Raw genomic sequence first — 23606 nt, 5'->3', positions numbered from 1 at the left:
TTTAAACGAAGAAGAACATGGTAGCTTACGCTGTGCTGGTTTAGTATCTGTTACAGTGCGATATAACAGACTTCTGAAGAGTGTTAGTTCATCCTTACTCCAAATTAATGTTTCTGGCCTCTGCTACGATGAACATCCATCTTCTGTGTATGTTGACAATCAGATTTTTCACTAAAGGTAAGAGGTTTTGGACAAACAAATAGCACTTGTGTGGAAATATTTATGACAAAATCACGTAAGTTTGTGCCAGGTAAGTCATGTACGGGCAAGCTGCATCTGCCTGAAAAATTCCATTGTCTCCTGTATTGCATTTCTTTTATCACTTTGCAATTGGAACAATAACGTAAAATTAGTGTTTCATAAGACTCTTATAAATTGAGCAATTCTCCACACGCTGTATAGCTGAGATTATGTATGGAGAGCAGCTATACAAGTTGGGTCAGTTTGTTTTCTTCTCAGAATGTGTAAATTATGGCTCTTTTCAAGACATATCTAAAGTTACTGTTAAAATAAATGCTGAACAGAATTTAAGGTCATGGGATCATGAGGTGGCATATGTTGGAAGAGACCTTAAAGGTCATCAAGTACAACCCCGTGCTGTGGGCAGGGCTGCAGGCAGGTTTACCTTACACGCTTACTGTCTCCATGGCTGAACAAATGGCCCGTGTTTTCAATGCAGAAATGGAAGAGACTGGAACTGTCTAAGGAGCGGTTCCCTGGGGAGGAGGCTCCCAGCACCGCTCTGCTCCGGGTGCCCGAACCTTTGTCCCAGTGACCTCCGCTGCTATTGCCGTTCCCGGTTTAAAGGTACAACGACACAAGGAAGTTATCCCTTGTGTTTGTTTCTAATAAGACTTTTTAAGTGGGGGGCGACCAAAAGTCTCAGGGAGAAGCATTTTCAGTGCCGTTTTGTTCTTCCTATTCTAATTAAACGAGGAGTTAAAACTAACTGACCACCTCTTCTAATTAAATTCTGGGGCTAAGACTAAGCTCTCCCTAGTGTTCGTGGCGGGTTAAGCGTATTTATCAGAGCTCATTCCTGCTGGCCTTGTTTAAACGCCGCATTTCGGGCGCCATTTGGACGCGGCAGGTGCGGGCCCGGCCCCTCCTCAGGCCTCAGCCCGCGGGGCCGCGCTCCGCCTCCCGCGCTGTCCGCGCCCATAGGCCGGCAGCAGCCCGCCCCGCGGCGTGGCCTGGCGGCGCTTGGCGGGCGGCCGCTCGCACTCGGCTGTCGGTGCGCGGCGGGCGATGCCGCGCGGGCGGTCGGGCAGCGGCGCCGAGCTGTACGTAGTGGGGGTGGACGTGGGCAGCACGGCGGTGAAGTGCCACGTCTACGACCGCGCGGCCGCCGTCAGAGGCTCCAGCTGCAGGAAGGTGACGCGGGGTGGGGGGGGGCCGCGTTGGGAACTGCGGTGCGGGGCTCCGCCGTGCGCGCTCCGGCGCGGCCCGTGCTTGTACGCGTCTCAGGGGCGCCGGCTGCGAGCGGGGCTCGCGGTGATGCTGTGTCTCGTGTGCGCAGGTGGAGTCCCTGTACCCCCGTCCTGGATGGGTCGAACTGGATCCTGAAGCGCTGTGGTGTCAGTTTGTCGGTGTCATAAAGGAGGCCGTGCATGGTAAGGGCTCGCAAAGGCTGCGCGGAGCTCGTGGCTTTACTTGGCGGAGCTGAGTGGCTGGCGAGCTAGGGAGCTGCGGTTAGTAGTTATTTTGGAAACGGTATTGGAAATTCCTATCTGAGCACGAGCTGTTAGGTACCGTGGGGCTGTTAGTTAGATAAAGCTGAGCATCCATGGGGCCGCTGCCCGCTGTCGCCGCTCTGCCCGGGGCTGTGAGCGCGGGAAGGGGAGCGCGGTGCCGCGTGGCTGTGCCCTCTGTCTCAGCTTACTCTTCTCCCTTCCCCTCCCGTTCTGTGCGATGAATCAGGAAGCAAAGGTTCAGTGGTTGCTGTTAGAAGCTTCTGTTGCGTGAGCTATCGGCAGACCGCTTTTATGTTCTTGTGTAGTGCGAGCGTGAGCCTACAGAACTGTCAGAGCAGTCGTCCCATTCTCCTTTCTGTGCTGAAGTCTGATCCCCCTTCTGATCACCACAGCCTGGCTGTGCCAGCAGAGCTTTGCCAGCACTTGTGCCAGCGCGTGAGAGGGCGTGGTGCTGGGGCAGGGGCGACCTCTGACTGCACAGAGCACACACGGGAGTGCTTTGTTGTGGAGTTGAGACGTGGTTCTGTGTGCAGATATGAGCTGAGGTGGGGTGGTGTGGCACCAAGGTAGAAAGTGCCCCAGGCTGTACTGTCCCGCCCCTCTCTGGCTGAGTTTGGCCCTTCCAGGAAGCAGCTCACCAGCTGCCCGTATCTTCTGTTTTGCCCTCTGCTAATAAACCCAGTTCACAGAGGAACTGAGAGAGCACCATGGTTGACAAAAGTGTTGGGAGTAGCTCATAGTTCATAAAGGAGGTGGGAGAAGTGCCACGCCAACTGACAGTGAGCTGGGGCAATTCTGGTCTGGTTTTGTCTTCAGCTCAGACCTGCTGCTGCTGAGAGGGAGAGCTGCTGTTCCTGAGCCACCCACTCCTAGGTCCTCCTCTGATATGCTCCTGCTGCCGGTAGTGCTTGTGCAAGCAGGTGGAGCTGACACTCTTGCAAAAGCACTGATCTGATTTTCACTTGATTATTGTAATAGTCTGAATCAGCAGGACTGCTAGGACTGTGAGCAGAGGGGAGGATGGGCCAAAAGCAAATGGAGCCATGGGCGGGTCAGGCGGGCCCTTCCCTGTGAAAGCCCTTCTGCAAGTGTCAGAGGCTGTGAGTTGGCAGTATACTTGAGGTTTGCCCAAGTAGTTGGGCTGAGGACCCTTCAGAGCAGCAGTGCTTTGGGCAAAAGAGCCAGTCTGACAGTTACGTGGACTCTTCTACTGCATCTTTGTCACATACTTTGCTTCTGAGTATACGTGGAGGTACTGGGGAAGCTGACCTGAGCCACTTTGAAAGTGGCTGGAAACAGATTTCACTGCTTGCATCAATTGATTTGATCAATTTGACCTGGAAGTCTGGGACGGGGTGCATAATGCACCCCCTGTGATTCAAGCAGAGACGGTCAGAGATCTTCTCCTCCATCTGAACTGCCACAAGTCCATGGGGCCAGATGGGATCCACCCAAGGGTGCTGAGGGAGCTAGCAGAGGTGATTGCCGAGCCACTTTCTGCCATCTATCAGCATTCCTGGTTATCTGGAGAGGTCCCACAAGATTGGAGGCTTGCCGATGTGACTCCCATCTTCAAGAAAGGCCGTAAGGAAGACCCGGGGAACTACAGGCCTGTCAGCCTGACCTCGGTATCAGGGAAAGTTATGGAACAGATGATATTGAGGGAGATCACGCGACACGTGCATGGCAATAAAGGGATCAGACCCAGCCAGCACGGGTTCACCAGGGGCAGGTCGTGCTTGTCCAACCTCATCTCCTTCTATGACTGGGTGACCAGACAGGTAGATGAGGGAAAGGCTGTTGATGTAGTCTACCTGGACTTCAGCAAGGCCTTTGACACGGTCTCCCACAGTATTCTCCTAAGGAAACTGGCAGCCCGTGGTGTGGACAGGTTCACTCTTCTCTGGGTGGAGAACTGGCTGGAGGGCCGTGCCCAGAGGGTAGTGGTTAATGGAGTTAAGTCCAGCTGGCGTCCTGTAACGAGTGGTGTCCCCCAAGGGTCAGTTTTGGGGCCCATCTTGTTTAATATCTTTATTGATGACCTAGACGAGGGAATTGAGTGTACCCTCAGTAAGTTTGCAGATGACACAAAGTTGGGAGGATGTGTCAAACTGCCTGAGGGTAGGGAGGCCCTTCAGAGGGATTTGGATAGGCTGAACAGCTGGGCTGAGCAAAATGGGATGAGGTTCAATAAGACCAAGTGCCGGGTCCTGCACTTTGGCCACAATAACCCCATGCAATGCTATAGGCTTGGGGCAGAATGGCTTGAAGAATGTAGAGAGGAAAAGGACCTGGGGGTGTTGGTTGATGCTCGGCTCAACATGAGCCGGCAGTGTGCCCAGGTGGCCAAGAAGGCCAACGGCATCCTGGCCTGTATTAGAAATAGTGTAGCCAGCAGGAGCAGGGAGGTGATCATCCCCCTGTACTCAGCTCTGGTATGGCCGCACCTTGAGTACTGTGTTCAGTTTTGAGCCCCTCACTACAAGAAGGACATTGAGGCCCTGGAGCGTGTTCAGAGAAGGGCAACAAAACTGGTGAAGGGCCTGGAGCACAAGTCTTATGAGGAGCGGCTGAGGGAGCTGGGATTGTTCAGTCTGGAGAAGAGGAGGCTCAGAGGAGACCTTATTGCACTCTACCACTTCCTGAAGGGGGGTTGTGGTGAGGCGGGGTAGGCCTCTTCTCCCTGATAAGTAATGACAGGACGAGAGGGAATGGCCACAAGTTGCGCCGGGGAAGATTTAGATTAGACCTGAGGAAGCATTTCTTTTCTGAAAGAGTGGTCAGGCACTGGAATGGCCTGCCTAGGGAGGTGGTTGAGGCACCATCCCTAGCGCTGTTCAAGAAGCGTTTAGATGAGGTGCTAAAGGACTTAATTTAGTAGTTGGGTAGAGATAGTGATAGGAGGATGGTTGGACTAGATGATCTTATAGGTCCTTTCCAACCTAATGAACTTATGAACTTATGATATACTAGAAAGGCTGTTTTGCTGCAATTATTTGAAAATGAAGTTTAGCAGCAGAATGTGCCTGTACCCAAATGTACATTTTTCTTCTTCTGAATTTGAAGTACGGTTTTTTGCATTCACTGATTAAATTATATAAATAAATTTATTTTTATTAATTATAAAATCTTGAGGAATGTAATGTTTAAGATGAGCTATGTCATTACCAAAGACTGATGTCGAATATCAGTCTAGTTTTGCTTTTCCATGGGATTTCTTTCCATCATTGCAGTTTGTTTTGTTTTTAAATTTGTAAATGTACTCATCTCTTTGTGCTTTCATTCACATTCATCCATGTGGCATTCACGTTTTAACTGGTTTCTTGCATGCGGGTGTGATAGTCTTAGTGCCTTGCAGCTTGCCTGTGTCTGGGTTTGCTGCAGTCAGGCTCCAAACGGCCTTTCAGATGGCAGGAAGGGTCACAGTGCCACTGCTGCATCCCTGAGCAGTGCAGGTTCTCCATTATTTTGCTGGTATAGCTACTCAGGTGACCAGTCTGTGTAGACCTATATTCTGTGTTCCGTTTATTTCCTCTATATTCCATAGATTTTATACTTATGTTACACAGGTAATATATATATATATTTTTCTTCAATTTATTGTTTGTTTTCTTTTATTTTTCAGCTGCAGGACTTCACATGAGGCAAGTTGCTGCTCTTGGCATCTCAACACAAAGATCCACTTTCATCACATGGCACAAGTAAGTATATGCTGTGTTAGTTAAAATGAATTTGTGTTCATTGCTGTGATCTGGACAGAAGCAGCTTGTAGGAATCATGAACTTGGTCAGGCAGCCAGTGTCAGTCATGCTCTGTTGCGTTGGTATAGCTGTACTTTGAAAGCAGCTCAGTTTTTGTTTTGATACTTTGGAAGAAGTGAATATATCTTGGTCAGACTGATGATCTTGAAGGTCTTTTCCATCCTTACGTGACTCTGTGACTTTAAGGTTCTGTGTTTTGTTGTGTTGGTTTTTTTAATCCTGATGAGAAGCCTTTGCCCAAAATGTCTGTGTGCCTGTTGCCATTTTCTCACACCTAACACAAGTGCGTGTCCTTCTGTTAGGAATTGACCTACTGTTAAATATCATGGTTGGAAGTGGTGTATCATGTTGATTTTTGAGGTGGAGCTGTATGCATTCTGTGATTTGAACTGAGGATGTTCCAATACTGTTTTTCAGGAGGACGGGGAAACCTTTTCATAATTTCATAAGCTGGCAAGACTTAAGGAGTGCTGAGCTTGTGAATTCCTGGAATAGGTCCCTTCTGCTCAAGGTAAATTTTGCTAAGCAGCATATTGCTTGAATGTATTATGACTGCTTCACTTTAGGAAGAGGAAGGATGATACATGAAATACTGCACAAACCTTGTGAACATATTCATATGACACACTGCAGCCTAAAACATTTAACAAGGAAGTAAACAAGATTTGCATGGAAAATGGTACCGAGAAATAAGTGCATGAAGTTACTTATCTAGTAAAAGATAAGTAATAAGTGCATGAAGTACTTATCTAGTAAAAGATATCTGTAAGTCTGTCATGTTTTCTGTTACAGTTCAGTCCCGTTACTGTGTAAGAACATTGCATGCTGACACTGCTGAAGCACAGTTTTTGAGTGTAGGTAATTTGTGGTTGGCAACGCTTTGGATGTTGTGTTTTCTTTTTAATGAGGTCAAAGAGGGTGATGTGTTTTATGCTGCTCATTACCCATGCTTTTATAAGAAATGTTCAATAGGGAAAACTGAAGTTAATTTTTTGTAAGAGTAGTGGCATAGCAAAAGCTAGCTACAAACTGCATCTTGTCATGGGTTTTGAGTGGAGTTTTAATGATTAAATTTTGATTAATCTGTTAAAACAGAATTGAGTTTGTTAGCTCTAGGAGAACCATCAAGGGATTAACAGTGTGTAATACTGTCAGCTGCGCTGTGCTTAGACAGGGGACCTGTCTGTAATATGGAACAGTTGCTATCGGTGTGTCAGCAGAAGTTGTGAAGACAGACCTGCTTAGTGCAGCTGCTTTTGGGTGTTTGTTGTGGGTAGGCTGCCATTGAAGTCGTATGTAAAGATTTTCTGACAGGACTTGAGCATGAGCATTGCGTTTGCCTATATTGTTATCCTTTAGTACTTACAAGAAACATTTAAAGGAAGATACTGAAGAAGTAACTGTTTTCTTTTGAAACAGGTAATCCATGTTATTTTTACAGTGCTTCATTTCTTTACTGGGAATGATCGATACTTGGCTCCGAGTTTCCTTACCTTTTCAACACAACAGACTTCTATGAAGTTGTCATGGGTTTTTAAAAACATACCTGAGGTAAGCTGGAAAAGGAAAACTTCCTTAATTTGTAATAATGACTGCTGGTTATAACCTCTGTGTTTTTGTCTTGTTTGTTCCTTTCCTCAGAAGAATCAGTTTTTCACTTAGTGTAATTCTGCTCTTAGTTATTATATTTTGTTTTAAAGTTGGTTGCAGGTTTATTTTCTATAGTGTGTTCCCAGCTGGCACTGTTACCTTGCTAGTCTGCATTCTCTCAGTTCTTATAGTTACCTGTGCATTAGGATACTTAACAATCAAACACTAATTATATGTACATTTTGTTGCACTACAAATGGGAAAACACATGTAAAATAAGTTGTGCTGAATTAATCTAATGGAACAGTGACCTATTAATATTATTTCTGTTTCTTACTCAACTGTCTGCTCTATTCCTTATTCTTTTCCTTGATTTCCTGCTGTATTTATAACTTTATTTTTTTTATTACTTCTGATGATTTTCAAGTTATTTTTTAAGAAAATCATCATCATCCATTTTTGTCCTTCCTATATAAAGAAATCCCTGTATGGGTTTTTTTTCAGTCTGTCGATTATACACCTAATTATTGAGATGGTCAGTGCTAATTTTTACATGCATATTTTGATTGGGTCTGTTGAAGATGTAAGCTGTGAATTTGGAATATTACAGAGTTAAAAGATAGGCAGCTGCTGGGGCTTCGGAGTGAAATGAATGTTCTTCATAGATTTTTCAGGCTCTGGTATTTAAAATGAGTGACTACCAAATCATGAAGCTCAGAAATGTGTTTCTTGATTGTGGGGAATAATTCAGTTATGCTTTCATGTGAATTAGTTTGCACATTCTTTTTCTAAGTTCTGTAGCTGTACACAGTATGTCAGTGTAACATCAGTTTCCCATTTTAAAGGAGGAAAAAATCTCAAAGAAAGCAATGATTTGACTCTTTAAACCAGACAGTACTTCCTCTGTTTTCATTCTTCTTGAGCACGTGTTTTATTTTAAGAGACATATTCCTTCTATTCTTGTTATTTTGTTGGCATACAGTATGCTTTGGTCCTTATTTGCTTTATTTACCACTCCTTCACCTCTGCTGCTCTTGTGACCAGAAAGTTTCCCTTTACAGGTATTTGATGCTGCTGCACTAGAAGTTTAATTGATGTTCTTCTCTTTGCAGCAGCTTCTGTCCTTATTCTCTGTTATGATCATAAACAGTATTTCTGTGTGAGAGTATTACTTACACAGCTGGCTCATGCTTCTTAGAAGAAATGTTGGGCATTTGAGACTTATTTTCTAAGGACATAATTACCATTAACTACAAAGAAAACTAAAAACAGGAGTCAGGAAATATGTTTCTCTTCATTGTATCCAAATTGAAATGCTTTTTTTTTCTGTGCTCGTTCCCAGGTTGATGAAGCTGCCAAAGAAAATAACTGCTGCTTTGGAACAGTGGACACGTGGTTACTGTATAGATTAACTAAAGGTGAGTGTTACAGTTGCTCTTAAATGCTAATGAAATGTTCTGGAATCTAAGCAGTGTTCACGACTACTGAATTTAAATGTGATAAACTTAGTATGTTTTGATTATATATGCTTTTTCTTTATTGATGAATATTTTAAATTATTTTTTCTTAAACAAAAAACGTTCTGAATTCATTTTTGAGCACTGGAAGGGTAATCAAAAAAGGAAGTAATTACTCTGTCTAATCAGCCTTTTAAACATCAAAAATTTAAAGAAAATTATTTCAACTAAATAGTGTTGACTGAAGAAAAGTATCTGTCAAAACAAAGGAAATGAGAATTACAAAAAATGTGGAAGCATGACAAGTTTCTGTCCTAGATCAGGTAGCTATGTGAGGACTGGCACCTCAGCAGTTCCATAGGTAATGATGGAATGCAGTGCAGTCAGTGATCTAAATGTCGTGAAGAGTACCAGCTGTTTTCTGGGCATCTTCATGAGAGTAAAGTCAAGTGATTAGGATACATGCATTGCAGGCAGCAGCATTGCAGGCAGCAGCAGGAGTTCTTTGGGTAGCGATGGTTCAGTATGACCTTGCCTACAGGCATTTATATTCCATGGGAGCTGTGGAGATGTTTAAAGAAGAAACGTTTCGGCATCTAAAACCTTCTTTTTTTCTGCTAGGTTCTGTGTTTGCTACAGATTACTCAAATGCCAGTTCTACAGGTGTTTTTGAACCCTTTACGGTATGTGCTGTTGATACCATATAAATATTATTGCTATTTGCTGCACTTTCAGTGTTTCTGATGTTTTTGCTTTTTGCCCTGTTATTTCAGAAATGTTGGAACCCCACTTTGTGTCATTTACTTTCCATTCCGATGTCTATTTATCCTCCGGTGAAAGACACAAGGTAACTGTGAAGGTTTATTTTAAAGGATATGGTACCTATTAAATTAACTGCTTCTACAAAACTATTACATAACCTGCACAGAAAATATAGTAATATATGCGTTATATATATTATATATTTATATAGAGAGACAGTAAATAGAGATTTATGAAAACAATTTAAACTGATTATATTTCTAAGTGCAATTTTAATTCTACATCCAGAATTTTATTTTTACCATCAGTAATTCTTAAAGTGATAAGTTTTAAGACATTATTTAAAACAAAGATGTAGCATTACCTTTAATTTATGTACATAGGCCTTGCATGTTTAGGTTTTGTTTTAACAAAAATGTAAAACTTATTTTAAGCTTCAATTTTGGATCAGCTGACTCTGAAATATTTGGGGTACCTATTCCAATAATGGCATTGGTGAGTATGTATATACTGTATGTATATTTATTTACCTAGCTCTGGTTTAATATGTGCTTGTTTAGCAAGCTTTCCCTATTCCTTCACTGTGTCTTAACTATAGTAGAATTAGTTATTAAATTTTGCTTCAAAAACTAAGCTTACAGTATAGAGGAGAGCAGTGGAAAGGGATTTCTAGAGATTATGGTCCATTGAGGTTAGATGACCAAATGATTAAGTACTGAACATAGAATTTAACGGTCCTGGGTTCTATTCTAAGCTGCAGTAATCTCTCTTTGGCTTAATAACAGTTGTTCTAGATACAGGCTTGCAGTGGGATACAGCCTGGCTTGGCTTTGATAAAACTCTATGCATATCGTACAATTACTAAGTTTGGGAAAGATCTCTCTAGTTCAGCTGTTCAGTGTAAAGGGTGTTCACTGGTAGATCCATTTGTGGTACATTTAATTTATTTTCACTAAAAACAAGTGGAGAATAACATTTTATTGTCTTAGTAGTTAAAGTTTAGATAAGAAAAACATGTTATTGTAGTAATGTATAAAAATCTGCCTGAACTGAGATAAATGGAAAAGATGTCATATCCTCTATTATGAGTTCCTCCTGGTGTTTCTAGAATCGTAGTTTCAGCTGTAAATATACTGTATTCACAAACTGAAATAGACACATTTAACAAATTATTGTTGGATAAAGTCACCATGGAATAACTTGGTACAGGAGGGGCAGCAGGTAAAAAGGGAGTTGACAATGTCAGGACTACAACTTTGTATTTGGAGGAAGAGAAATTCAAGCCAGGTTACCCTCTTTCTTCTCCCTGAGACTGCAGAAGCCCCATTTTCCTTACTAAACACTCAAACCATAGAGAATTTTTATTTTCAAAACATTTTTCAGCATTGAAAGTTTATATCTCAGAAGTTGGAACTAAAACATGGTTTAATTTGCCTCTAGTGATAAATCTAATTGTGTTAGAACGGCCTGGAAATACTTGATAAAATAGAGATACTCTCTATGCTCAGTTCTCTTCTGAATAGATATTTGTATTCAGTACATTGAAATGTTTGCACTAATGTTTTAAAATCCAGCAGCTTTGTATGTTGATAGCTAACTTACCAGTGTATCTTTGTGATGGCAGGTAGCTGACCAGCAGTCAGCAATGTTTGGAGAATGCTGCTTTCACCCAGGAGATGTTAAACTGACAATGGGTACAGGTGGTTTCTGGAATGTTAATACAGGAGGGAATCTCTTTGCATCACGCAAGGGTAAGCTGTGTTTTAGATAATTTCATTTTACTTGGCAGTTGTTCATGGTGTTAATACAGAATTGTTACGCTCTGCCTCCTGTCTTGAGCTGTAGAAAAACAGGTTAAAAACATTTTCAGGACAGAGGACTCTAAAAATCTTTAATTAGTTCTGGCAATCTTGGTAGTCCTGAAATACGTTCCTAAGAACAGAAAAGCAGAGGAGAAAGAACAAATGGATTAATGGACCATTGTAAGTTCCAACCCTTGAGCCCTTATACTTTTAAGTATGTACTTAACAAATATTAATTTTAAAATACTAAAAATGAGCTCATCTGTTTTTCTCTGCTGTTGAAAGTGTTGTAGTTATGAACACTGATGGTCTGCCAAGTTTGTTAGTTTGTCATAAGTGTCTGTTTTCCTTCTTGTAAGGAAATACAAAAAAAAAAAAACTGTCTTTTTAGTTGGATTTGCTATTCCATGTTTCCCTGGAAGCACTGTGATTTCATTAGGTCTTTTGTTCTGTTTCATGGAAAATAATTAAGGTCTCTATCCACTGATTGGTTGGAAGATTGGGGAAGAAGTTGTTTACTTGACTGAAGGCTCTATGTCAAACATTGGCACAACCATAAAATGGGCTCAGGATATAAGTAAGTAGTTCTTGATTTGTAGTAGGAGGTATTATATTACTACTTACTAGTCTGCTTTGTAGGATTATATTCTTGGGCTTTGTGTTATAACACATAATTGAAGGAACTAGCCTACGTGTTTTGGACAGTGGAAAATCCACAATCTTTGAAGAAGTTTCTATGGTGAGTGTGTTTACTGCAGATAGATTAGATTTAGTGGAATTTATATCTGTCCTCTTAAAATGCTTTAGATTGTTTTGCGCATGTTTTGCATAATTATTTCCTCTTCAGATTCTGTCTGTGAGGCCATCCTACATATGTATTTTTATTTTCTTGGTATGTTTTACTCATGAGCATATGGTTTTTCCCAAGCATAACAAGCTTCCTAATACCTTATTGGTATCCAGACTTAAATAGAAATTGTATAAAGGAGACTTCTTTGGTGTTTGTTGTTTTGTGGTATTTGGACTTAAGGAGAAACATGGGAACTGACTAATTCTAACTAGTCAGTTAATTGTAAACGCTGCAATCCATGGATACTTATTTATTGCTTTTGGGACATTACTAACTCTACATCTCAGAGTTATCAGCAGATTTGAGTCATAACTTTATTTTCAAATGGAATGGTTTCATGTGTGTTGCACATGGAAAGTGTGTGCCATTTGCCTTTGATAACATAATGAAAATACTTGTGTACATCTGTTTAATAAAATACTAAGAATATCCTAGCCATCTAGTAGTTCATGTTGAGAACTTCTGATTATTTATAGGAGAACTTTTTCTCAGTGTTCTAATATACTTGTCTTGCTTAGAAGCTTAGTAAGCCTTCTTGGAATGCAGAAAATGAGTTTATGACCCAAATTTTGGATTATCTGAGAAAGGGTTTCCTGAAGTATAGCTCACCACCAACTCCCATGATTAAGTTCTCAACTTCTGGTGAATATGTGCATATACATATAAATCTGTATCTCCTGCAGGATTGAGTAGGACTTGCATTGATTCTTGGGTCTTTACATAGAGCCATTAATCTTTTGAGGAAGTTACACATGTCCATACATAGTTCAGTGCTACATAAGTAAGTTTACTACTTCAAATTTCTTGCTACTTATCCATTCTTAAAATGAATACTATTGGTTTATGCAGAGCAAGTAGCATAAATGATTTTTAGTCAGCTGGTACTGAAATGGATGTGACCTACAGTGGTTACCGTGGGCAAAAGTTGAGGAAACTCTAGAAACAGATTTAAAAAGTAAAATAAGAAATGCTTCTATAAGTATCTAAAATAAGCAAGACCTTTATTTTCTGGAGATACAATTGCAAAGAAACAATGTTAAGAAACTTTTTTTTTACAAGTGGATGGAAGGGTAGATCTTTTGCTTTGCTGAAAGAATTGGGCCAAAACCAAGGAAGCTAATGGCATCAGTTAAGGATAATGAGGCTTAACATGTATGTAGATGAGATATGTAATAACAATAATGTTTTGGAAGTAGAGATTTCTGTTGCAAGACAAACTTGGTTGAATAGTTTTCTTGTAGTAGTGTGTCTAATAATTCTGGAAAACTGGTATTTAAAATTGCAAGCTGAAGTGAATCTCACTCAGTTTTTTTCACTCTCTATCCTACCATATGGTTCAGAAATAGCAAGTGCAAGAAGAAGAAAAATATGTGATTTAGGCTTATTAGTCTGGGCACAGTAGGATCCAAAACTTTCATGCATTTGTGGAGGTAAAATTGACAGTTCTGGTAAGTTTCCAAGAGGCTTTCTGTCAGAGATGAATTGTGTTAGATTAACCTGTATTTGATAGACGAATTTACTTCTTAAACCAGATGAAACAGTAGATATCATAGAATCAGGTTGGAAATGACCTACTGTCTGCCTATCACCAATAGTTCTCACTTAAACCATGTCCCTCAGTACAACTTCTAAACGATCCTTGAACGTGTGCAGGGTTGGTGACTCCATCACCTCCCTGAGCAGCCCATCCCAGCACCTGTCCACTCTCTCAGAGAAGTGTTTCCTAACGTCCGCCAGAATTTCCCTTGGTGCAACTTGAAGCCATTCCCTTTAGTCCTATCACTAGTTACATGAGGGAGGAGGCCTACCCCCAGCCCACTACAACCTCCCTTCAGGTAGTTATAGATGAGATAAGGTCTCCCCTGAACCTCCTCTTCTCCAGGCTGAACAATCCCAGCTCCCTCAGCATTTCCTCAGCCTGTGTTTCAGGCCCCTCACCAGCAGGAGCTCTCTAGTCTTGGTGACGTTATGTGGTCACATAAAGAATCTATATGGGTGAAGAACAGTCTTCAAGTGGTTATGTCTGTAATGAGTTTTGAAAGGAGTCATACAGCTACAGTAGCCTCTGTGAAAGAGGTGATAATGGGACCTGATATTCTTGTCAGTCACTTAAAATAAAAAAATAAAAATCAGAGAGGTATATAAAGAGAGCAGGACTTCCTCTGTAGCCCCTTGGTGTTTAGGCTGACAATAACAGAGGAAAAGGGAAAATGTATTTCATGTTTCGTGATATCTAGTGAGTTTTTTTTATTAGCATACTTGTGCTATTAGATACTAGTGCTGCTGTTAGCCATCTCAACTCCTGTTTATATCTGTTTATGTGGAAAGCTAATGGTCTTTTACAGGCCACAGAGATTAATAGTGTGACAGATAGGGGAGGGTCTTTTTTCAATTTAGTCTTCATTTGAGTTTATGTGACTGATGGACATTAAATACATGACAAGTACTGGTTTCCCTTAGAATGTGTTTGAGAAACGTTACAAAGGGATGTGACTGTGAAGTATTACAAAAGGAGATAGCCCAGCTCTAGCTTTTTGTCTCTTAATAGTATATAAAGAAATCAAACAATAAAAGCGTATGTACTATGCATCTTTACAGATCTTTTCACCAGTGTAGATGAAACAGCAAAAATGGCACGGAGTATTGTTGATTCTCAAGGCGTTTGTTTTGTCCCAGGTTTTCAGGTAAAATTATAGTTATTAATATAATTAAGAATATACTCTTAATAGCTTAGCTAAAACTACAACTTCTATCTTGTTTCTATGTAGTAATTTACGTCTTAACACCATATTTATTCTCTAATATTCATGTTCTTTTTCTCTGTCCCTCACCACATCACGTGAGGATATTTGTGGTAAGAGTGCTCAAACAGACCTTTCCCTTGCAAGATTGAAATCCTACAGAAGAGGAAATTACTTCCATTGTGTAGACGGTGACCTGACAGATAAAATATGACTTGTCCACAGTCCTCTGTCTTCAGATAAACTGAATCCATATCTTCCCTGCTTCATACAGAGTCTTCATTGAGACAGCACTTCGAAGTAATGTGCTAAAATAATTCCTTGTATCCTGCCTCTTTTCAGTATATAGTTTGTAATTCAGAGTATTTACTCATATTTAAGGTACATGTTTAAGGTTGGAGGTCCTGATGCAAAAAGGCAAAGATAATAATGGACAATTTCTTGATTACACAGATTTTAACCTAAATTAGGTTCTTTGCACTAAAGTAGGTTTTGTGCTTTGTTGCTGTTGTTATTGAAGACAGTGCATATGGAAAATATTCCCTGGCATTTATTTTTCATTTTAGTCCCCCTCCATCTTCCAATAGCTTTCTTTTGTTTTCCTCATTGATTGAGGAGCTTCCTGCAATTCCTTGATCCCCTCTGGATCACAGGCTTTGGATTGTTTCTTCTTGCTATGCTAAAGACTGTTTATCTTCTGTCTGTCCTTTCCACCTCTGTTTCATGATCCCCTTTGCATTTCATTATGGAGGTGAGATACTGTTGCTGTGTAGAGGCAGCAAGAAGGGTGTTGCTTTTGCAGGTCAGTGTTGCATATTAGTCTGGTTTGGGATTGATAGGAGTTGCAGTTAATACATTATGTTAGATGACAAATGGTGATAGCTGGGGAGCTGACACCCTGCCCATGCAGCTGCAGAACAGTTACTTCCAGTATGGGCTTGACAGTTGGTAATAATAATTTGTAATTTGTCAGCACAGAGTGACAAGAGCTGCAAGTCAGTGCTCCTAGACAGACCTTCATACAGAAGAGAATGAGCATGTCTTGCTAGTGTAGCTGCTGCTGACCTAGAGGCTGTTCCTACGCTGTGGGTTTGTCACCATGAGAGTAACCATTTTTTATCCACAAAAATTATTTGTTTTCTATTTTTTTGTTTGTTTTTTTTTCTATTTGTTTTCTTGTTTTAGTGTTTCAGTACTCACTTTGATCATTCCCAGGGTTAGTGTCTTAGAAATAATTACTTTCACCTACAGATAGCCCAGCAACCTTCTGTCCGACAGCTGTCCTAGTCATTAGCTTTGTTTTTAGCATTGTAAAGCATGATTATGCTAAGGTGCTTCCATTTAGCATTTGCTGTGAGAAATTATGCTCTGAGTAAGCAAGTACTGAGCCAGGGCAAATTCCACTGTATGCAGAAAGGATTCCCAACGCAGACAAATGTTAGTCTGAACCTTATGTTTTGACCCTTTAATTCTAGTAATATTTAAGTTCTAGAGATGTTGGTTTGTTTTCTTTTGTGTGTTCTTTTTTTTCCTCCTTGCTTTCTTTGCACTGTTTCCAGAATGAACCCAGCTAGCTTCTTGGTAAACACTAGTTCTGTCATCTTTATCCCTAGTTTGAATATTCCCATTACAAATTTAGGAGCAATACTTAAAGGAAAAGATGAAAGGGATTTTTGTTCATTTTTGACACCTGGTAACCACTAATAGAATCCTAGTAGATCAGCATGGACAGAATCCATGTTAGTTTAGAAAGGGAATGGATCAAATGATCTGAAAAGGAACACAAAAACAGAGCTGAATTCATCTGAAACTGTAATGTGTGCTTAGTGTCACTGGCTAGATGCTGACACAAATGGTTGTATGTGGTAGTGTTTCTTAGACTTTGCAATGATGGCAGTTACGGAGGGTTTTCATGAAGCCTATGTGTTCATTTCCTGCACGGAGTAAAATCTTCTATACTGATACCCGTATTAAGGTGGTAAGAACAAGTTCATTTCTTACTGGATTCTACTGCTGTGTTGCAGCACACTGAAGGGGGCATCACTGTGAAAGCAGACAAGAAATTGAGTGAAGATGTGCACTAATCATTCTTCCTCTTACTCATTCTATCAGAGACAGGAGTTTGCTGTGGTTGGTAGTAACTGCAAAAACAGAGCTCTTTGTTGGTCTGTGTGAATGTATGTGTATTACTACCTGGTTCTTCAGTTTGTTGTTTATTTCTTTGGAAATGACTAGTATTTTAACTGACTGATTCTTTCAAGATACTTACCATACATGGAGCTTGAATGCACACTTTAGGGTTTGTTTTCTTTTATACGAAGATCTGTGAACAATGAGTCTTCATTATGTTTCTGGGTGGCACAGATCCATCCTTAGGTTGGAAAGGGTACTTTTGTATATGGGAGAAGAGTATTTTCTTTGATTTCAAATGTTTGTTCTGCTTAGGGACCCAGGCTTTTTGGTAGTTGCTGATCATGATCTACTGTTTAAGTGGTAGTTCAGTATTTTCCATTCTTGTCCTGTTGCATATATGCTTATCCACATATAATTTTTCTCATATGCTCACATTTTCTTCATTTACCTAGGAAATGTGTTCGTGCATTTTAGAAGCACAAAATTTGAACTTTCATTAAGTGTTGTCGTAACTAATACATAACACACTGCAACTAGAAAGAATTGTTTCAAATGAAAAACTACTGTCTACAGTGAAAATAAGACTTAATGTTGTCACAGACCAGCTAGGACCAGCAAACTAATACCTTGTGATAAAGTTCATCAAAGAACTGGAGAGCTGGAGAGGATATTTATCAATCTGTCCACCAGTAGAAAAAAGACAACTTAGTGATCATTAGAATTCTTGTTGGGAACTATTAATCAGTGTCACTGAAAACAAGAGTGTTGTATAAGCTAACAAAAATGATTACCAACCTTGTCAGTGTTCTAAGACCCCATCTTTTAGAACATTTCTTAAACTCTGATGTCTGCTTGGCTCCACTGAGTGAATGCTGACACAAGTGGACTTGTAAGTCTGTTTTTCAGAAGTTTAGAGAAGGGGGTTAAAAAAAAAAAAGTGCCATTTTGCCAGAGAACAGCAGTTATCAGTGTGCCCTGTCCTGGGTACTTTGTGTATACTGCATGAACTTTAAAGAGAAGTCCTGAATGTTAGTGTTACTTAGTCTGTCAGTTTTAAAGAAGTCACTGCTGTTGAAAGAAACTAAAATGTTCAGAGTTAGCTAATAACACTATATACTGCTCACATATTGTTTTCAATTTTCTTCTTTCACTATGCTGCCTGTAATTGTCGTAAGTTACTTTTTTTTTCTTATTATTTGTCTTCTTTCTCAAAAGCTTTCAAACATGCCTTACCAGACTCATTATGAAATCTCTTCTGCAGATTTCTGCAAATGACCCATATTTATGTGCCTCTTTCATGGGGCTGAAACCTACCACTACCAGAAACCATCTTGTACGAGCTATCCTGGAATCAGTAGCTTTCAGGTAATTCTTTGCTTAATGTTATCACACTCTGTCTTGTTTTAAGCCAGCAATGTAAAATAGATTTGTTTACTTTCACAGTTTGTAAAATACAAATTGTAGTCATCCATTGTAGTAATGTTGAAAATGAATTTCAGCTGTCTCTTCCTTTCTTTTTTAACACATTACAAATAAAGCCATGTATGTTAATTCGTTTGGAGTTCTTGTTACAAATCTGACTTATAGAGATTCTTAAATTACACTGTTTTTGACATATTCTAAAAATACTTTGTTGAAAACTTGTCTTTACTTTCTTGACAGTGTTTCTTCAGAAGCTGTAGCCCACTCATATTTGCTCTTTGGCTAAAGATTGAATCTTCGTTTTTTTCTAAAACGCAGTTACAGGCACCTTACATATATTTGAAATGTATAGTTGAAACATTTGGATGGACAAGAATTTACCAATCTGTCAAGGCTGAAATACTGCAGTTAGTCACTGGTATTATCACATCTCTAGCTCACTGTGAAGCATACTGTTCTGCCTTGCAATGCCAGCCAGCATGACTGGAACTGAATGTGAATACAGTTTGAGGCTAGGGTGTCTGGAGAAGGTAATGTTTGAATCGCTGCAGCTGTCTCAAATGTAGTTCTTTCCTTCCTGTAAGAAACCTGAGATGCAGTAATTCCTGAACTGAAGCCTGGGTCTCTTAAAAACAAGGTAGAGAGCCTTTGTGTTTAGGGTTCAGAACAAGTCAGACTTGAAGCTTTCAGACACTCCCTTTAAAGAACAGTTGGAGATAGTTCAATTGACATTTCTGTCAGTGTGCTTTCACCACTTCTTGTATCAACAGTTGCATTTTGCCTATGAAAACCCGTAATCATTTTCAGCAGGGAATAAACGTGCATTCCATGGTGCCATGCTTTGCAGTAAAATGGGTTGTGATTTAGCTGTATCTGTGCCTTTCTAATGGTATGTTACAGAGTTTCAGAGATGTTTTTGTTTTTTTTCCTTAAGCATTCTGGAAGCTTGTTTGCTATGCGGTGGTTTAGACACAGTTGAATTTTTTTGCCTTGTGTTTTATTTTCTGGCTATGTAGATACTTTATGGAATGCTTTATAGAATGGTAACTGAATTAATGTTTTTTTTTTGTTTGTTTGTTTTTTTAAGAAACAAACAGCTTTTTGATATCATTGTGAAGAAGGTCCGCATTCCTCTTCAAACTGTTCGGTAAGTTCCTTGCAACTTCAGTTAGGTATGTGAGAGTTTGGTATAAACAAATGCTAATTTTGTTATATATTTCATCTTACTGTAAGAATTCTACTGCTCAAAAATTGACTGTTAGCAACTGAAATGTTGATGTGACTTCAAAAACTTGGCACAGAAGGGTCATTTATTAATAAACCATTGGCATTGGTGGTTATCAGTAGGCAGTAAGTGATAGACTTGCTCTAATTCAGGAAAGAACTGAGGTAAACTGAGGTGTATTTTCTCATAGTGTTGTAATAGGCATTGCTATATCTATTCTAACAGTCACCCTACCCTTTATAATAAAATCCTTTTGTACTGGAATTTTTTAATGTGGGGTCTGTCACAGATTTTTTTGAAGACTTGGTTAAAACTGGACCTCTTTTTGAGATGTAAGAGGAAGAATGTTTTTACAGTTCAAATGGAAAGACACCATCTTTGTTTCAGACTCAAATTTAGTGAGGCTATGGTGGTCTCTTGGAATAGGCTCATCACAATCTCTTGGAAAGATTTAGCAGAATTTTGTTGTTGGAAAACTACCATGCAGTTTTTAGTAGGTACTTAGTTCATACACACTTGTTATTCTAGAGCCTCAAAGCCTGCCGTGCTCAGAAAAGCCTTTCCAAAGTTCTCCTTCTGACAGCCAGGGGTCATTGCAGTATCACAATCAAGAACAGTGAGGAGACTGTTTCTGCCACTTCACGTGGGAGGAATGCTCAAGCAAAGGGAGAGGTAGACTGACAGGCACTTAGACAGATGAGAAATTGGAATTTTGAATGATGGAAGAAAAGTGAAAGTACAAAGGTGGGAGAAGGTATGAGCTTCTGTGTTTCATCATGTACGGACCTGAGTAGGTTAATATACAGAAACAGCTAGGCTCAGGGCAGTAGTGATAAGCAGTAGTGATTCCTTAGGAAATTCTGATCTCATTTACATCAAAACATAAACTTTAAATTGTGTGATCACATTCTCTTTTATTCATGTAAAATTCCTGTTTCTTCAGTAATATCAGTAGAAATTCAGCATGTGGATTAAGGATTAGAAGATAATGACATACACTTAATTGCATTTTCTGTGGTGTAAATTTTACTCCCATTCTTTTGTCCGCTTACCTTTACTATCCGTTACTTTCCTATTCCTGCTTGTTGTTTGTCTCAGTGCTATCAAGGAAAGCACGAAGAAGGCTGTCATGTATCATTGCAGCAGTCTGCAGTGGCTTCTATGGGGATGATCCTAGTCCTCCACGGAGTACTGGAGTGTAACCTGTTCAGTTGTTTAGTGAAATAATAGCACATCACAGTGTAACGGCATAAAGGAATGGTTTGCTAAATGTGTACTGAACAGATTGAATATTGAGTATATCTAGCAGCAAAGCTATGTAAAACAGCATTTGCAAGCTTTCTTTTATTTTCCTATCTTGTAACTTGAATCAAATCTGTGAGTTTTATTTCTGCAGAACAAGTAAAATGCATGTCATTGGCATTAAGAAAGTGACTTTGCAGTTAGAGGTTTTTATTTCAGAATGTAGAGGTCAAAATCCAGCTTTGTTGTGTGTACAAATAAGCAAAACGCTGTTAACATCACCAATCAGGCAGTATCTCATTATTTTACTTTTAGAAACATCTAAATATGCAACAATTTTTTTTGAAATGCACTTGTGGTATAGAACATTCCAGCTGGTACATTTGGATTAGTGAAATTTTCTAAGCAGCTGGAAGGTTTTGTTACCCAACACTTTTTCTGGAAATACATTTGTGCATAAGAAAGGATCTATGTAAGGGTGTGGAACCTCAGGACTTCTTTCCCAAATCACTGGTAAATAAGCATTTGAACTCAACACTTCTATTTTTCTTTTAATCTTTTATTCTCCTCTCCTTGTAGAGCTGATGGAGGTGTCAGTAATAACGGTTTTGTCATGCAGATGACTTCAGATTTGATTAATAAGAAAATAGAAAAGCCTTCAAATACAGATATGTCTAGTCTTGGTGCAGCTTTTCTAGCAGGTCTTGCGTCAGGTATGTGTACAAATACATTATCTAAAGTTCATGTTTTCCTCTCATTATATGTATGTTTGTTGATAAGGAGAAAACATCAGGAAAAGAAACAACAACAAACAACAGTGTAGACTTCAAATAATTGTAAACTGTCCACAATGGATTACTTTACCCACTTTAATGGGAAGCTGTAGTAAAAAGTGCTAACCTTTCTCTGTATAGTCCTTTTTATCCATGTGCTTGTTGTATTTGATGGACCAAAGAAATGAGTGATATGGCCATATGTAAACAAATAAGAGCCATATTTGTGTTTTTATTACAATGTCCCAATTATGCTTTAGCTTTACATAAGTGAACAGCAGCAGGAAGCTTAATGTGACAAGTATCTGCATGTAGTTTTTAGGATTAATTTGCATTTAGGAAGATAGAAGAGACACTGCTGGAGAAGAGACATAAACCCTGTCTTTGCTTCCTCCTCCTTCCTTGACTTGGACATTGAGTCCCTTCCCATTTTTGTACTGCGTGAAGCAGTGCTTGGTGTGGAGGGATCATGTGACAAGCAGGCTGCCTTGCTTATGCTCAGCACTGTGAAGCTGTACCCTGTCATCTGTGAACTGAGCCTTTATTCTTTGAGATTTTCACAGAAATAAGTACAAAATAAATGAATGGGGGTGGAGGATAATCCAGCTTTACTCAGAAAGAACTGGCTTATATAATTAACTTGACTTTAAACTAAAAATTGACAGTGGTTCTTACTGGAAATATATTTTGTAGGTGGATATATATACTCCAGTAAATTGTTTTGATATGTAAATAACATAACTGAGATAAAAATTACATGGTCAGGTAAGATTTATTCAGCAATTAAAACTGTAAAAAGGTCTTTTGACAGACAAGAATGATTCAATACCATAAATTAATCTAAATGCATAACAGCAGATGTTTTCTGCAATCTATGCACTTTTTAGGGCATGAGGAAAGCTACTAGTGCTAAGTCCTGGTTTCTGCAGCCCCTCTCCACTTACAGGGACCTGCAGCTGAATGCACAGTGTTGATGAAACTTAAGTCAACTTCACTCTATCAGAGCTGTTCCTTGGAAACCATCCCAGTTAAGCAGATGTGCTGTTGTCAGCATTCCAAACAAGTGGATGCGATTGGAAAGGAGTTTCACTGTGTAAAAAAAAAAATATGCTTCCCAGTGAGAAAGTTGTTGGTTAAGTAAAGAAAAGCTGTCATGATTTCTTATTGTGTTTCTGGTTTGGATCTCTTGTAAGTAAATTAAAACAACTCAAAAATAACATATTTGTAGTTGAGCTTGAGAATGAACTTTCTGTTTATAGGACTTTGGACTGACAAAGAACAGCTAAAGAAGCTGAGGCAAATAGAAACAGTGTTTGAGCCCCAGAAGGACATGGAGGAATACAAACCCGCAATGGACACCTGGATGCAAGCGGTGAAGTGCTCCTTGCACTGGTAGAAATTGACTTTTTTGGTGATAGAAGGAATCAAGTTACAAGATTTTGTAGTTAACAAAATGGTAAAAATTGTAATTGAAATTTGCAATTGTATATAAAAGTTTACAGGGTCCTTCAGTAACCTTCCTGCTGCTAGATGACATACCACTCCATAGTGAACCTTCATATCATCCTTACAACAGCTGTAGTCCAGATGCAGCATCTGTGTCCCTTCAGTGACCCTCCTTTGGGTGGCCCAACTGTTCAAATCCCAACTGCTTGAAACCATGCATTATATATTGGGTTTTTTTTCCTATGATGTGTTTTCTACTGAGGAACTCACCTCCCTTCTGATCTCTAAAAGCTTTGATACGTTAACAGACAAGGAATCTAAAAAGGAGCATACACTTCCGTAGGTATTTCTAAGAAGAGTATGATAATTATTTAGTGGAGACATGGGAAATTGATGGGGTACCGAGATATTGTCTTGATAGTATTGTCTTTATAAATTATAGACAAAAAAGCTGCATTATATGGCGTGATTAATACGAATATTAGCATACCTGTAACTACGTTTAACTTGTAAAAGTCTGTAACATTAGTATTTTCAAGCCCTTCACTACATCCTGCTATTATTAGGAAAAACAGGGTTGAAAGTATTTTTGAAGTTACTACTTTTATATTTTTAAAATGAACTGTAATTAAAGAAACCTAATTAACTATGCATTTATTACTAATCTTGAATTATTACAAGTTTCTCAGGGCTATGTGTAAATCAGTT

The 23606-nt window shown here is 39.6% G+C and overlaps 1 protein-coding gene across 1 annotated transcript; it reads left to right on the top strand.

Annotated features, from left to right (window-relative positions):
- The first annotated feature begins 1248 nt into the window (after positions 1–1248).
- GK5 (glycerol kinase 5) lies at positions 1249–23518 on the top strand. Its single transcript, XM_065748559.1, has 16 exons — positions 1249–1374; positions 1520–1613; positions 5320–5395; positions 5873–5966; positions 6875–7006; positions 8388–8463; positions 9124–9185; positions 9276–9349; positions 9699–9759; positions 10889–11015; positions 11539–11643; positions 14515–14600; positions 18052–18155; positions 19300–19359; positions 21259–21392; positions 22712–23518. Exons 1-16 carry the CDS (start codon positions 1249–1251, stop codon positions 22846–22848), a joined length of 1548 nt encoding a protein of 515 aa, XP_065604631.1. The 3' UTR covers positions 22849–23518.
- Positions 23519–23606: the final 88 nt, after the last annotated feature.

The sequence above is a fragment of the Cyrtonyx montezumae genome, unplaced genomic scaffold (genome assembly GCF_038088225.1).
Source record: "Cyrtonyx montezumae isolate F1298 unplaced genomic scaffold, pur_monq_1.0 scaffold_5, whole genome shotgun sequence".
NCBI lineage: Eukaryota > Metazoa > Chordata > Aves > Galliformes > Odontophoridae > Cyrtonyx > Cyrtonyx montezumae.
This window is presented reverse-complemented; position numbering and strand designations above follow the sequence as displayed.

Excerpts from the sequence above, each read along its gene's own strand:
- GK5 (XM_065748559.1), top strand. The coding sequence starts at position 1,249 with ATGCCGCGCGGGCGGTCGGGCAGCGGCGCCGAGCTGTACGTAGTGGGG. Across the intron at positions 5,396-5,872 it reads ACTTTCATCACATGGCACAA|GAGGACGGGGAAACCTTTTC; the intron begins GTAAGTATATGC and ends ACTGTTTTTCAG. Across the intron at positions 11,644-14,514 it reads AAAATGGGCTCAGGATATAA|ATCTTTTCACCAGTGTAGAT; the intron begins GTAAGTAGTTCT and ends GCATCTTTACAG.